The 16829-nt window shown below is 35.6% G+C and overlaps 2 protein-coding genes across 4 annotated transcripts in view; one reads left to right on the forward strand and one right to left on the reverse strand.

Moving 5' to 3' along the window:
* TXNL4A (thioredoxin like 4A) overlaps positions 1–9581 on the forward strand; it is a 10898-nt gene extending 1317 nt beyond the window's left edge. Inside the window, exons 2-5 of one of the 2 annotated variants that reach the window (XM_015826859.1) lie at positions 578–653; positions 1426–1599; positions 7066–7169; positions 9189–9555. In XM_015826859.1, the coding sequence (XP_015682345.1) occupies positions 1447–1599; positions 7066–7169; positions 9189–9360 (429 nt within the window). In that variant the 5' untranslated portion in view covers positions 578–653; positions 1426–1446 and the 3' untranslated portion in view covers positions 9361–9555. Of the gene's footprint in view, positions 1–577; positions 654–1425; positions 1600–5254; positions 5322–7065; positions 7170–9188 lie in introns of those variants that run through there. The other variant, XM_015826866.1, reaches the window with a different exon arrangement.
* Positions 9582–11844: 2263 nt separating this feature from the next.
* Positions 11845–16208, reverse strand: HSBP1L1 (heat shock factor binding protein 1 like 1). Of its 2 annotated transcripts, XM_015826884.2 has the most exons (5): positions 15982–16208; positions 14720–14786; positions 13654–13750; positions 12805–12856; positions 12236–12251 (listed from the first exon to the last, which is right to left on the reverse strand). In XM_015826884.2, the coding sequence occupies exons 1-4, from the start codon at positions 16024–16026 to the stop codon at positions 12820–12822; spliced, it is 246 nt and encodes an 81-aa protein (XP_015682370.1). In that variant the 5' UTR covers positions 16027–16208; the 3' UTR covers positions 12236–12251; positions 12805–12819. The 2 variants fall into 2 exon arrangements, with proteins under 2 accessions (XP_015682363.1, XP_015682370.1); XM_015826877.2 differs by having other exon boundaries at positions 11845–12856.
* Between the last annotated feature and the right edge of the window lie 621 nt (positions 16209–16829).

The raw sequence follows: 16829 nt of genomic DNA on the forward strand, positions 1-16829 counted from the left end.
CCACAACCTCTCCTCTTTCCTCCTTTCCAACTATCCTACACATCCCATCACCTTCTTTTCCACCACCTCGGATGCAGTTTAGGGGTACTAGCCGATCATCTCCTCTTCTTAAAGACAAACATTTACATTATATTTATAAATACACCAAATTTTATATAATTCTACCCCTTCATCCCCTTCCCCCCTCCCCCCCCGGACTTCCCAGAACTGAGTACAGGGATAAATATATAACATCCCAAGTCTAAATTAAGCTATCCATTCATAATACAAACAAAATTAACATGAATTGGGAATATTGTACTAGTAATCCTGAGCTCCAGTGTCCTTAGCTTCTAGAGATAGTGTAAACCAAGTCTTCTCACTCTGCCTTCGTATGGAAATATACAAAAAAAGTAATAATGTTTTACTCTTGGTATCTTATGCTTATGCTCTTTTGTCCCTCAAAAAGATTATTTATTTGGATTAATCCAAACACACCTATATGAGTTGCCCTATAAGTGTATGCTTGGAATGGAAGGGAATACATTATTGACAATTGAAAATACGACAACAGTGACTGCCTTTTATTCTGTTTTAGGTAATGTGAAACGTGACTAGACTTCAACGTCAACACTTCCTTAGGGAAGTGAAAGAGAAGTTTCTAAAATTATAAGGTAATATCAGCATTACATATTTAAATGCAAAAGAAACTGCTGTAGTTATGACTCCCATAATATCTTACATTTTTACTGTTTGTCTATATAAGTAAACTAGCTGTACCCAGCCACGCGTTGCTGTAGCTCAGTCTGGTTAAATTTACGTCCAACAGATGGCGCTGTTTTTCAAAAAAAGCATGTTTTACCTGTCACAGGTGTGACATCTATATAATAGTAGGTATATAAAAACGCGCATATTCGAATGCAACGTTGTGTCAAAATTTCAAAGCAATCGGTGAAGAACTTTCGGAGATTTAAGATTTTGAACAAATGAACATTTACATTTTTATTTATATAGAAGATAGATAAATAAACTTTATTGTAATTTTTTACTGTGGGCACAACGATACACATCAAAAATGAAATTTAGTTGCCCGCTCTCAAAGTGAACATATACATGACACACACCTAAACATACTATATACAATTAAATAATTATTAATGGACCAATGATTGAGTTGGTAACGCAGCAAATAACAAAATGTATAACAAAAAATATTCTGTGAGGTTGAAGGATCTATTTTATTTCACAAATAAATATTTCACTGTATATTTTGGATTCTAATTATAGTTTTGGAAGCTTAAATTAAAATTTTAATTTAATCTTAAATTAAAAATGGAATAACTATAAAATAACAGTATCTTGGCCTCTTATGTTCATTATTTGGGTGACTAAGCAAACACTTAGTGTTATCAAAATTAAAAATTGCTTTCTGTACTTCTCTTACAGATCTGGTAGACATTTTTCAAGATGTCGTACATGCTTCCACATTTACACAATGGCTGGCAAGTAGACCAGGCCATTCTTTCAGAAGAGGATCGTGTGGTAGTTAATCGGTTTGGACACGATTGGGATCCAACATGTATGAAAATGGATGAAGTTTTATATAGTATTGCTGAAAAGGTATAATGTTTTAGTTGACTTGGAGAAATAATATAGTATTGTGTTTTAATTAATAACATGCTTAGAATATGTGCTTAAGAAAAATGGTGTATTTCTATTACTAGATATATTTTTCAAAAATTACGTAAAAAACTGCAATCGAGAAGTGTGAATTTTTTCCCCCTGAAAGATTCCCTTTCAGAAAGATTGGAAAACATTAAATACATCTTTGCATTCCAGTGATTTGCTAAACTCACTGAATTTCAATATTTTATTTTTAGCTATGATGTCTTTATATGCTTTAAGAATGAGTCTTTTACATTCTGAAATATAAGAAATGCAATAACAAAAAAGTGAATTTAGATAAATTAAGAGAGAATTGATTTGCCTTTGGCTATTAGTCATGTTGCCTATATATATCATTTAATTCATTTTGCTTAGGGATGAGGCCTTCATGCCCATATATATAACATCATACTGTAAAAAGATGCAGCGCATTTACCTTTTTTTTTCCAGCCACAGCATCTTCACATAGCTTTGCTGCAATTCTTGCCCAGCATTGCTACTACTGAAATATCTCAGAGGGCAATGTGGTTGTGGAGGGGGGTATTTTAATTTGATGCATATGGCATCTATCTATTAGAAAGGCAAAAATATAGAGATGATATGGATGAACAGTGAAAATGGTATGTGAACTGTTGACAAGAATGGTATGTTTTCTGAATTAGAAATCATGGCTTTTGCTCTCAAAAAGATTAGGAATGGAAAGCGAATAACTTCCTTGCAGCAAGCCCCAAACCTGGCTTAGGTGGTACAATTTATTGTTTTTCTGTTTATTTTAATTGTTTTTACTGAAATACTTTGTAAAATACTTTGTTACAATAAACTAGGATTCCGAGATCTTGATTTATTCATGCGCATGAATGCACCATGTGTTTTGTGGCCTCAGAAAGCAAATGTATAAAAACATGGCAGAAGTGAAGAAACTTAACTGGAAGGGACAATCTCCATTTCATTTGTAATTATACCCTAACTAGAGAAGTGCACAATGTTTTGAGTTTGGACTGTTTTAAGTTTGCACCAAGAATGTTCTGTCGTTCTTCCAGCCTTACTAGCTGTGTTTTAACCTTGGCTATATTTCAAACTTGAAATATTTCTGGTGAGATTGGAGCAGCCTATTCTGGGCTTAAAATATTTTGTCAACTGTAATTTTTGATTTATGTGAACAATGTAGGAAAGATTGCAGTGATTTGATACTTACAGATAGGCCTCACTCAGCAACTGTCTTATGATGGTGATGAATAAGTAACTTTATGAGCTATGCTTGCAAGGCTTGCTTTGGAAGCAAGATGGATAGCATATACATTTAATAAATAAAAAAAATAAATTTACAACCTTTGCAGCATCTCTTAGCCATGTATTTTCCATTATAGTCATTACACATTGTCCTGTTTTTTTGCTCCTCCCTCCCTCCTTTCCCAGAATGGAGAGATTGCCTAAACAAGCTATCTATCCCTGAGCTGCTTTTCTCCATAGCACAATGCATCCCTAAAAACTGCTAACGGCAAGCTCTGTGATCTTAATTACCGTATATACTCGAGTATAAGCCGAGTTTTTCAGCACATTTTTTGTGCTGAAAAATGCCCCCCTCGGCTTATACTCGAGTCAGTGTCTCGAGAACTGAAGAAAGTGAGTACCGTAGTTCTTTTTGGGGGAGGGAGGGAAGTCTCCTGCTCGGCCGCTTGCTTGACTTGCAGCCGATTTCCGGGGAAAGCCTCTTTACAGCAGGCTGCTTTTGGGAAGCGCTGCCTCCTTCCATTCATCTCTTTGCTGCTGGAGAAATTTGCAATTGCCCGTGCGAGAGGCAGACAACAAGGAGAGCGGAGTAGCTGCCTCATTTCCCACCCTAGGCTTATACTCGAGTCAATATTTTTTCCCAGTTCTTTGTGGTAAAATTAGGTGCCTTGGCTTATATTCGGGTCAGCTTATACTCGAGTATATACGGTAGTTGATTAGAACCTTTTGCCTGATGGCAGACTCGCAGCTGCTTCCTGTACCTGATAAGACTTTCATCAGTTCCACATCTTTGGTTTTTGCTTGCTCCTGTGTTGCTAGGCAAACAGTGCTAGCATGTTCCTTTTGATATGTACTCCCCACTGTGTGCCTGCTTACTCTCTTGCAATCCCTTCCTTTCCAATAAATGTAAATAAAAACATTAATTCCCTTCTTGTTTATTATCCCAGCACTGGGATGAGTGTTCTCTGGAGTGAGAAAGTTGGGGAAAAGGGCTACAATATCAGATTTGCCCTTTTAAATGGCTTTCTCTTGTATTGAGTTCCAGAAACTTTCTCCGCTATTTGGGCTCACCTGGCTATTTGGGGTTGTATCCTTCTGACATTGTAAACCAAAGGAAAATTGAAGTAAAATTATAAATTCTGTCACGGTGAGTTTCCACTTAGCCTCCTAGTTGCCAGTTCCAATGGTGGGCACTAAATGAGGTCTACCTGTATGGTATTGCGCAAAGACTATAAAATTGCATAGTGTAGTTAAAGTTTTAAAAATAGATTGCTGTGAACAGAATTCTCCTTATGGAGCAAGACATGCTCAAATACCAACTTCTAAGGATCTCTTTGAAAATATGCTCCTGAGAGTTAGAGCCTTGAAGTGTAGGAAACAATTTGGCTTTGTAAGGAAAAAGAATGGAATGAATAAATAAATAAATAAATAAACTCTATATTCTTCTTGGTTTCTTTTGCAAAAGATGTGCTGTTTCTAAATACTTCCATGAGCTGAAAAACTTACAGCGAAAGTTCTAATTCTATTTTATGTATGGTTCTACATTATACAAATGCAATTTTTAAAAAATAATGCATTGAAGAAAATATTTAAACTTCTGCATAAATTAAGAAAACCACGCAAATAGCAACAATGACTTGTAATTTGTATAGTTTCAGCAGAAAAGGACAATTTAGTTTTATTAAACCTGAGTGCAAATTACTTCAGCACTTCTATATTGCCAACTGAGTCCCTAGTTTATAGATAAATAATAATACAGTTGAAAATTATAAAAAAGTTCTATTAAAATTTTCAACTTAAAATATGTTTTCAGAGCTATATCCAACAACTTTGTTAATCTCTGTATTTTTGATGGGAATTTTGGGGCTCATGGCCATTGAGAATGTCAGCAAACTGAACTTAAGCCATTTAGGACTTTTAAAATTCAAGAGAGATAATGTTTAGACAGTCACCATCGCTCTGTATCTCATCTAGAAATCAAGCAGCAACCAATGATCATTTCAGTAGAGATAATATGGTCTCGCTGAGTTATGCAGACACTAGCTTATATGTCAAATTGTATGTAAGCTAAAATGTCAAAATTAGATATAAACGATCTTCAGTGTAATACCATACAATAATGTGCCAGAATTAAAATATTATGACTTTTGGTTTATGATGATCTTTTAAATATTTTATTTTCATACTTGTCAAAGAAAAAAAAATTAAACATTGCCTATTGTTTCAAGGCTGAGTTGAGAGAGAATATCACGTGAGACACTGGGTTGAAACGGGTCATACAATAATAGAAATTCTAGTAACTTGGCAGAGAATTTGGCAGTTTTACAGAGGGAAGAAAGAGAACAATATAACTTTTGTATTTAAAAATCTCCCTCTGCAGAAATAGCAGAGAGGGTGACCCCATGCTCTGGCTTATGAGCCCTGTTTGGATATCGCTGCTGTACAGAGTGAGTAAATAATTCTAGTTGTAATACATATTTCTATATCATACCAAACTGTTGATATACTGCAGTTGCATTTTACATTTAGGAAAAAGCAGTTAACCCCATCAACATGGCCTGTTTCAGTCCTGGTAACTTCTTTCCATAGACATTCTAGTCAGTAAAGCATTTTCTTCTTCTGCTTGACACTTCTATCCTGAAGTGTATGAAAGAGACAGAGACAGACAGAGATTGTAGACCAAAAATGGTTTCCTGTCAGTTGAGGCAAAAAAATGTACATTTTAGGAAGTTCAACTTCTGTATTCTACCTTGTCTATTCTTAAGAGTTTATTTATCTCCCTATAGATTTTTAATTTTAGGAAACTACTGCATTATGTGATGCATATCATTTCTAAATTGGCAGTGATCAAAAGTGAAAATGTGCACCTTTAAATAACCATTGTTTTTACTAAATAAAATTTGAGACAATACAGTACTTAATTGTTTCAAGATCAACACAAAGGTTGTATACACTAATGAATTATTTTCAGATTTCTAAAGATGCCTAAGAGGGTTACGTCTGTGATTTATAGTGGAAGATAAGCTTAGTTTTCATTCGTAGCCTTATTGCATGTAAATATATTAGGGCAAATATTTGTGAGTTGTACAATAAATTGTTCTAAAAATGTTTTAAACGCTTGGCTTATATTGCTTCCCCAAGAACTTTTACTGAAGTTGTAAAGTTTGGATAAAAGAAAAATGTGGTCTTTAAACCTTTAGATTATGTCTTTTATTCAGATTTCAGTTCAGTAGAGCTCTACAGGAATTTGTGAGGTTTACAGCAGTATTTGCTACTTTCTCCTGAATTCTTTAAAAATCTATTAATGTACACTGAGAGGTGATTCAGAACTTTAAAGGAAATAGCATCCTCCATGAAAGAGAGAACATACTTAAATTTGATTCTCTATCTTATCAAGTATATGTTCCTCTCTGTTTAAAATAAATTTATAGATTACTATCTTTAGATGTATTTTATATAATGTGTATTCAATATTAGCAAAATGAGTAAGACTGGAAAATAATAATTGTATGAGTAAAATATGAGGTTTAATTAAATGGTAAGTTAAATAATAATGTATATAAATATTCATTCCTTTATTCTTTGTTTGCTCTTTCAAGTATATATATCCCAATTTCATTCATTGCCGTTATTTTATTTATTGCATTTTTTAGATGTTCTCCTAAAATTATGATGTATCACTTCTAAAACAAAAATAGCTGTCAGTGATAGATAGGATTTTGTAGAAATAGGTAGGGTGAGATGTTTGGTGAGTAACAGCCAATTGGATACATTTGCTTCCTTGTAAAAGCTAACATGTTGTATTAGCAAATATGCTTACTACTGAAATTTCTGTGTTTTTTGTCACTGAAGGAATTTTATTCTGAAAGGCAGAAATGTGTGATATGAAAAGGGAGTATAAAATAATCTGATGCTTCTGTAAAAATTATTTACTTAATAGCAAAACTTATGGGGGGAAAATGATCTGAACTCATTTTGTTAGAAAATGGATCTTTTAAATAGACTGGTGATGAATCTACCTAGATATAGCTGTAGTGGCTAACTATTTCAAGCATCATGTTTTGGATATCATTATGTTCTTGCGTTCTCTAAGAAGTCAAAACCTATGCATGTGTTTCTGTGTAAGCTTACAATATTATGAAAATAATTTATAAATACATTTACACTATAAACATATTATTTTTCCCTTAGGTGAAAAATTTTGCTGTAATTTATCTAGTAGATATCACAGAAGTACCAGACTTTAATAAAATGTACGAACTGTATGATCCCTGTACAGTTATGTTCTTCTTCAGGTATATTTTCATTCTTACGTTGCTTTTTAACGTGCATGTTCTCAATAGGGTTTTTTCAGTGGGAGGGGGGGTTTATAATTCCTGCCTAATTATGTTGTTATGTCATTAAGTTACAATCTAAACCTGAAAGTAACTTCTTTGGGGTTGATGTTGTTATTCAACCAATATTATAGCCTACTAGCTGGCAACAAACCAGCATTAGTAAGGAAAAGGGACAATACCAGTCTTATTGAGCTGACTTGCAATTTTATGCTTTAGGTCCTGGTAAACTAGTTGTGAGTTAGAAAGATATGACAAAATGTTTTTTATGATTATCATAATGGTAAGGCAAGTGGTATTCCCTTACCATAGGTAGTCCTTGCTTACCAGCTACCTTGCTTAGCAAACATTCAAAGTTACAACGGAGGGGGAAAAAATAGCTTTGCAGTCAATCCTTGCATTTAGCACTGTCATAGCGTCCCCCAGCCATATGACTGCTATTGGTGTGCTTTACAACTGGCTTGCATAAGCAGACTTAAAGAGAAGACAGAAGTGAAATCATAAATCACAGTCACATGATGTTTCACTTAACACCCGAAGGGGAACTGAGATCATAAGCTTATCATAGTCGCACAATTTTTCTGCTTAGCGACTGTGGCGCTTGGTTACAGAATTGCTGGTTGCAATTGTGGTCACTAAATTAGGACCACCTATTAGTGTATCTCCAGTTGTCCCATAATTCATTTCTGTTAGATACTGGTTTTGGATCAGAACAGGTCATGCAAAATAGCTTGATAGAGTTTGCAATGAACATGGCATTCCCAGTTAGAATTATATATTGTTTTTTGCATATAGTTTACAGAGCTGTTCTGTATATAGCAGGGGTCCCCAACCCCCGGTCCAGGGACCGGTACTAGGCCGTGGCATGCCAGAAACTGGTCCACACAAACAAGCAAAGCCCCATCTGCGGGATGCATGCAGCACACAAAATCATGCCCCCTCTGGTCTGCGGAAAAATCTATCTCCACTTAACCGGTCCCTGGTGCCCAAAAGGTTGGGGATCTCTGGTATATAGTTATTAAGAGGCCTTCTGTAGCAGTCCTGCAGAAAAGCTTATTATTTGCTGAAAAGAGAAATACTCCAGCCCACTATATTCTGTAAGGGTGATGGAATGTAGTGGGCCAGATTCCTAGGAGAGAGGTAGGGATTGTATGCCAGAGAACTAAGCAGCAACTCAGTTCAGATAGTTGTGTGAGAGAAAGAGGGTGAACATGCCCCTCTCTAATACTTAACAGTAAAAAATCCTGCTTGGAAGAATCACCAAGTATTTTCCTTGACTTTGGGGCCCTGACATCAGTCTTGCCAAACTGAAATAGCCTACAACTACATCATGCATATATTCTGACAGCTCTTAGAAAGGGTCTGGCTTGCCTCTTACTCTTCTGGAATGCACCCCCTCCCTCCTGGGAATCTGGCCCACTACATTCCATCACAATAAGCCACAATTGTTAACTATAATTAATTTAATTTGATATGAAACTATTTAATTTTCCCTGAGTTTATCAATTTTCTTAACTGGGTCTTTTGTAATTCTGGAAATGACATAAATGTGTGGAGTTCTTTTTTGTTTGGATATGATATGGGAAGTTATTTAAATTGGTCATTTGAATTTGTTATATTTTTATGTACCTTTCAAAACCACATATGCCATGTGGAGGCTCATCACATGCCTGGTAATATAACACTATTTCCATTTCCAATAAGTATACATCAGCAATAATTTGGGAAAAAGAAAATTAACAATTTTATTAATGGGACACCACTACTTTCTAATTTTATTAAAGTCAACTACAGCCCACTGGGTTGGGATAACATTACAGCCTGACTTCATTGGGGATAAAGGAAAGTTTGTATACATATTAATAACTATCTCACTGGCTATACAACTATATGTAGAAATACTTTAAGAGGTATGCATATAAAATGTTAACAATAAAATAAATATTTGTATAATTATTTTTCTCCTTTTCTTTCTTAAAGAAACAAGCACATAATGATCGATTTAGGCACAGGTAACAACAACAAAATTAACTGGGCAATGGAAGACAAACAAGAGATGATTGACATCATAGAAACAGTTTATCGAGGAGCTCGAAAAGGAAGAGGTCTCGTTGTGTCGCCCAAAGACTACTCAACCAAATACAGATATTGACCTTTTGGCTATTTATTTCAAGTCGTGTTTCTTGGAAACTTCCTAAAACCAGACTTAATATAGGAGAATTCTTCCATGGCTACATCTCATTGCGAATATAATGAACTGAGTAAATAACGTTTCCTGATTTTCATGGGAAAATGTCATTGATTTTGGAAATAAAAGTTAAATTTACTTTTGAATATAAAGAATTTTAAAACGTCAAGTGCTTTCTAAAAACAATCCTATTTTTTTCTATAATGTATTGTCTCTTTTTAAAAATGTATTTATTTTAGGATTGCATATAAACTTCTCTGAGTGGAATAGGGCAGTCGTGTCTCATGCCAGTGTTAGAAAAGCTGCTGTAGATGCCTAATCAAATGAGCCTAGTTTACCTTTGGCACAGGTAGTCCTGAAAAATTAAGTTATCTGGCACTTCACATTCTCGCTATAAAATTGGCATGAAAGATAGAGAAGAAGCCTTCCTGGTGATACTATGACCTATAGATGGCATCTGGTTCTTCTGCCTTGATGTCCTCTGGTATTTAGGATCTGCTGATTAAAATGATTTGGGTGCCTGTTAAAGCACTTATCGGAAGCTTTCAATGTAGGAATCAGAGACAAGCCTTTTGTCAGGATTTCAGGGGACCTGAATTCTCCATGGGCAGCTAATGAATCATTGCCAAAATGGCTGCCTGCAGAGGCAGGCAGTGGTCTTCCTCTATCTTAAGGGCTAGGTCAGGGGTAGGCAACCTTGGCTCTTTTATGACTCGTGGACTTCAACTCCCAGAATTCCTGAGCCAGCCATGCTGAGGGGAAAGGGAGAGGTTTCCAAGCTGAACCATGCTGGCTCAGGAATTCTGGGAGTTGAAGTCCACGAGTCATAAAAGAGCCAAGGTTGCCTACCCCTGGGCTAGGTGAATATATTTCTTTTTCATATGACAGGCTGAATGTGAGTGGTAGGTTGCATCTGGTTTACAGGCCATAGATTGCCAGTCCTTGAATTAAAAATTTCTCTCTACATCCATTCTATTCTCTGAATATTGAGTAAGGTGTTTTTAATCTGGGTGGTTTTCAGTATTTAAAAATTTTAACAGCTGGAGATCACTGTGTAAGAAACGTTGAGTTCTTACAGGAAAGGCGAATCAGAAAACTAACACTAGTTTAAACAATATGTTGAATATTACTTACACCAAAAAGGCTGTTTTACTTGACAAATTTTAAAAAATGTGATCCCTGAAATACTTATACTTCAAAATCATGACCTCATTTGAACATGTTCATGTCAGTTTATACAGTGATGAATTCAACTATGTGCTCTTAGGCAATGTTATTAACATACCAAAAGTGGGTACAAAATACATGGGCTTATATATATAACTAGCTGTACCCGGCCACGCGTTGCTGTGGCTCAGTCTGGTTAAATAGAAAAGAAAGAAAAAAAGCGCACGTTTCTAATATGTTTAATTTCACAATGCTTGTGGGTATACAATATTTTTTGTTGTTCCATTGTCTGTGCATCAATTCCAACGCAATGTCACACGAAATAATTAAATCAAAATGAAAATAAATCGAAATCTATGAAAATTCAATTTAACTGCAATCGGAAACATTGAAATGGAATCGTAAAATTAGAAATTTGGAAATCGTAAATGGATCGTAAATCGGAAACATTGAAATGGAATCGTAAAATCGTAGCGTGTGTTGCTTTTATGTCCAACAGATGGCGCTGTTTTTTTAAAAAAGCATGTTTTTACCTGTCACAGGTGTGACATCTATATAATATAGGTATATAAAAACATGTGCGTATTCGAATGCAACGTTGTGTCAAAATTTCAAAGCAATTGGTGAAGAACTTTCGGAGATTTAAGATTTTGAACAAACGAACATTTACATTTTTATTTATATAGATAAGCAGAAAACAGATCGTTTCACATACAGTAAACCAGTGTGATCTTTTTATTTTTGGTTTAGTGTGATTGACAAATTGCAATTTGTAAATCGTGTTTTATAACTTAGAGTACTGCACAAATATATCCAGTTTTTTGCTTACTCATTAAACCATGATGAACCAAACTATGACCTAGCATGATATATGAAAAAGGTCATCCAGGTTCAGGTTATATTTCTGACATCCTTCAGTTATCTAATTTCCTTAGTTCATTTGCTGAAAATCATAATTTTGTGTTAGTAAATATGTACGATGTCCAAATCCCAACAATTTCAGGCAGTTCACAGGCAAAAACAAAAGAAACAATGCAATGCAATAAAAACAAGGAACAAAAGACCTTGCAAAAGGTAAAAAAAAGGAGAGGACAGCAGCAAAAATTAAGTTATCCTTGGAAAATACTACATCGTAGTCAAAGGCCAGGGCAAAGAGCCAGGTGTTCAAGACCCTCTAAAACAGGGGTGTCAAACTGGTGGCCCACTGGCCGATTCGTCACACACAGGCCATGCCCATCCCTGCTCCGCAAAGGCAAAAAACATCGCAATACGTCACGTGACACGATCGAGTTTGATACCTGTACTCTAAAAGAAGAACATAAAAACCACCTAGTTCTTGTGGAAAACCTCATTCCAGAGGGCCAGCACTCCAGCAGAGAATATGCACTTCCAGATGCTGAGAGGTGGCATTGCTTAATCAAAACAATTGGAGTATGCAAAACCTGAATCAAATCTTCTAGACAGTTACTACAAGAGGTAGGTGGTCCCTCAAATAATCAGACCCTGTTCTATGTAAGGCTTCATAGGTAATTACCATCACACTGAATCGCACTCAGAAACAAACTGGCAACCAGTGCAGTTCACAAAGCAGGGGTATTACACAGGCATATCAAAGCATATCTGTTACTGGCCATGCCTCTGCATTCTGGATCAATTGAAGCTTCTGGGTAGTCTTCAAGGGCAGTTCCCTGTAGGATGTATTGCAGTAGTTAAGCCTTGAAGGGCCTCCTAGGAATATTATTTTAAAAATCATGGTAGAAATTGTTCAGAATTGCATTAGTGATATAGCAATATGACTTCAAAAACACTTGATCTCAATAGAGGAAAACTAATCGAAATAGAGATTACACTAATTTTAACAGCATGGAATTTTACTCTTTCTTTGTACTTGATAGTCTTAAGAAAACGAACTTCAAGGGGAAAATGGAAACTAAACTTGGTATAAAAGCTTATAAATATATTCATACAAAAATGTGTATGAACTGTCATGAATTCAATGTTAATATGAAGTAGTTTTCAGCCTTTAATGTCACTTTTAAACAAAAAAAAATCATAAGGAGAATTTTCCTTATTTAAATTTCTATACTGCCCATCACACTTGCATGATTCTATATTATAGCAATAATATAGGCCAGAAATATTTACAGCTTCATTTTTTTGTAGCTGATGATGATATGTGTATCCTTTAGTTATATAGTCTTTTAACAAATATCTTAAAATTTGTACAAACGTAGACCGTACTTAGTCTTAAAGTCTTCATGTTCTATCCAGTGTTTCCTTGATGTCTTTAGTTCTGTATAAAAATAATTAGCATACAGAGTTAAAATTAGGAAAACCAGATGTGAATTTAGCATATAAATAACTATCTCTCAATCTCTCTATTTTTTCAACTGAATGAATGAAAATAAGGCAAATCATTTATTTTCCAAAATTTTTCAAATATAGAAAAGTAATCTTATGAGAGGTGACACTTGCTCAACATGCTCTGCTGAATTAATCACCTGAATTATTTTTGTACAAATATGCATATTCATGCTTTCTTTACAAACAGGCAAGTCCTGGCACTCGTAGCAATCACTCCAAAATTTTGCACATTATAACTTATTCTCCGAACTGCAGTAAGCCAATGAATATGCTGTGGCTGAGTTTTTAAAACAAAGATGGATCTGCTGAATTTTTAGATGAGAGATCTCAGAATTAATGGGTTCGACTGGGAAGCTGAAAGTGCCTTGCAAAAGGTAGTGCAAATTATGTATGGTTCTATGGGTTCACTGAATATTGAGTTTCAGTTGTGGAAATCCTTACCCTGTCATAAGCTAGCTATGTTCTTGTGCTTCTATTAATGTAAACAAGAATTTGTTTTAAAGCAGGGGTGTCAAACTGCCGGCCCGCAGGCCGAATGTGTCATAGCGAAACCACGCCCACCCCACTGTCACGATACGGCGCAACACGTCACATGACGTTGCAAGTTTGACACCCCTGTTTTAAAGGATGGGTTTCTTTTGAATTGGTTATGCTAAATTTATTGTCATAGCAGATTTTTAGCTATTACAACAGTAATGTGACTAGTTTATAAAACCAGAATCTCACCGTTCAGAATCTTCATTAGCATTTTCTATTCCAGCTTCAGCCATTAGTTCAACAACATGCTTTTCCAAATCATTTATCCGTTCACCCATCTCATCCAGTAAAAGGTTAAAGAGCACTGCATTTTTAATTCATTTTTATTAGGAGTTTATATTAATCTATCTGAGAAAAGAATACATGGTGTGTATAAGCAAAAAATAACAGGATTCACATTTGGTTCCTTTCTATTGTAAAAAAGTCCAAAATGATGTTTGCTCTATTTTATCTTATTGGGTATAAAAATATTGTTTTCATACTTCTTGCCTTATCTGATCTGAATGTATGCTACATGATATTAAAAGTTTATAATGTGTATAATATTGTAGTTAAGTGTTTCAAGGCTGAACATCATCTGATGTTCAAATATAATTGTTGAGGCAAGATTATTAGTTTATTTTAAAAGAATATTACTATTATTTAATAGTTTCCTATATACTGTCAGCATTGTCTCAGTTCACAAAGTTGAAGAGGAATATATCTCACCATAAATCTCCTATATAGGAGGATCTAATATACTTAAATTGGTACCTTAACCATTAATGGTATTTAAGAATGCTGCATAACTCTTGCTGTAAAATGAAAATTAATACTTTTCTAAAATTGATATAAATTCGCTAGGCTTACTGCTTTATGTAACATTCCCTTTTTTAGATTCTTAAGTGAAAAATTCAAATGGGAAGTTGACATGCTATACCATAAAGCAGCAGCTTCTGAAATGACTTCTATTTACAAAGACTTTTGATAGTCTCCATAAGTATTCTTAGGAAATAAAAATGATGAGTGGCTAAAATCCAGTGTTTTGTTTAGAAGAATTCCCTCTTGTACAAAACCCTTATCAGAAAACAACCTGATTAAATTCTCACTTCTAGTTCCCAAAAGCATTTCCTATCATCTTTCAGTTTACCTTTCCCCTGTTTTATTCTTGACAGGTGAACTCAAAACTATAAACATATTTTGGAAACTTTAGGGATTAGCCAAGCCCATTACAAATGATTTCATATTAATTTAGAAAGGGATCTGAAAAGGATATTTTTTAGAGATAATTTATCAGTCAGGTCTTCAAAGTTTTCGTGCAGCTGTTGTAGGAGATTTTCTGCCTGTAGGTGAAAAAATACACCTATAATGTTAGACAAGTTACCACTTTAAGTTACTTCCTGGACTCATCCAGCCTTAGTAGCATGATTGTTTACAGTGCATAAAAAGCGATGGCAGTCTATTATTTGAGGAACTGAGCTTTATTTCATCTACTATGGTAAAGAAGGAGAGAGTTCTCCTAAAATAGCTAATGTATTTTGTAAAAATGCTATGATCTATAAAAGGAGTTTAAAAAAGGAACATAAAACAGAGAATATGAAATGCTGAGATTATACCTAACTTTTATATGGAAGTGTTCTTATAGGTCACTAATTTTTAAACAGTATTTTATTTTATTAATTTTACATAGTATTAAAAGAAGAGTTGTTTTTTTTTATTTAGACATTCTTGAAACAAATCTCTTGGGTTAAGAAAAAGTTGGCCTCATTCCCCCACACTCCAAGGCATGAGAGTTTCTGGTCCCATAAACAACAGGCACTAACTAATCTTCAGTGAAGAGATGTAGAAACTTTCTGAAAATCTTATTACTTTTCCCAAATGTCGTTCCCTCTAGTGATAATGCCACAATCTCGGATTATGAGGACCAAAATGCACCAGAGATGGGTTGTGGAAGATATTTTTTATGAGATGACCATCACTGCTTGCCAGCTGAGGAGATACCTTGGTAGCTTTATGCCTTATGGTAGGTAGGATGCTGTAGGTAAAAATAGGTAGGTTAAAAGATGCAGAGGGTGTAGCTATAAATGCCATCTGCCTTACCGATAAAAGAAAATATTTGTAGCTCAGGGTTGAAATGAGGGGTCCTTAGTGTTCTCTGAGCTTGGTTGTTTTCTTGCAGAGGTATTACTACCCAAACTAGGCAATATCATCAGTTTTAGTGAAGATGTTAAAACTGACCAGCACTGATGATGTTACCTAGTTTGGGTAATGAAACGTCTGCCAAAAAAACAACCAAGCTCAGAGAGCATCAAGGGCCATCTTCCTTAGCCCAGCACCCGTCCTCTTCCTTGTTGAGTCACAGTGATTATGTGTATATCTGCCGCGCGATCTCTCCTCGGCTATATTTATTTCCCAATTGCTAACACCGAGTTTATATTTGTGTCGGGGACGCTGTCTACAAAGAGCTGCCACACACCCGACTTCTGCACCATACCAGCGCAATCGGCAAAGCCTCAGGCGAGCGTCGGGCGTACTCACAAACTGAGAGAGCTCCTTGGCGCTTTGAGGGTCACTGTCCGCCATGCCCTCTTTCTCCGCCGCCGACGCCACTTGTCTCGCCCGCTCTTTTCTACTCAAATTGCCGCCCTGGTTGGGAGGGAAGTGGCTCCGGAGACAAAGCCGCCTCCCTGCCGCTCTCCGAGCATACCAGGCGGGCTTTCTCTTCGCCGGCGCGGTTACACGGCTACGACCTCCGGCGCTGCAGAAGAACCAATGCGAAAGGCGACGGTGACTTTTCCACTCCTCCTTGCCACGTGCCCGACGCGTCATTATTTTGGTTGCCTGTGATTCGGAATTTACCAAGGATATACTTTATTCCCAGCTCACCTCTAAGCAGCGAAAAGATCAAGTTTTCCCGGGTTTTTAAAGTTTGAAAGATGTTGTTGGTTGTTAAGTTCAGCCTTGGGATATGCTTGATGATCAGTCTAAAATAGCTGAGGAGCTACCCAAGGTTGGGTGGTCAGCAGCCAGCAAGAGAAGCCTCGAGTTATCTCGTTGTTGTTACTATTATTATTCATAGGACTATTAAAGTAGTATTTAATTGTTTTTATTGTTTTAAAATGTTTTTAGTATTTTGCTTGTAATATATTTTTTAAGTGCAAGCCACCTAGAGTCATTGAAATGGGTGGCTGTAGAAAAAGGAAGGAAGGAAGGAAAAATATTCCATTAGCAGTTGGAGATTTCTCCCCCACTGTGGTAGGAATGCTAAAAAAAAAAAAACAGATGTAGAAAGTCAGCACCCACCCACCCTCCTAGAGAAAGAAATATTTTAGAGGATATTTAAAAAGGCAGAATATTATATTTCCCCAAAGGAATAATGGAGAAAA

This window comes from Protobothrops mucrosquamatus, unplaced genomic scaffold, assembly GCF_001527695.2.
Source record: "Protobothrops mucrosquamatus isolate PMUCROS unplaced genomic scaffold, P.Mucros_1.0 scaffold_212, whole genome shotgun sequence".
Lineage (NCBI taxonomy): Eukaryota > Metazoa > Chordata > Lepidosauria > Squamata > Viperidae > Protobothrops > Protobothrops mucrosquamatus.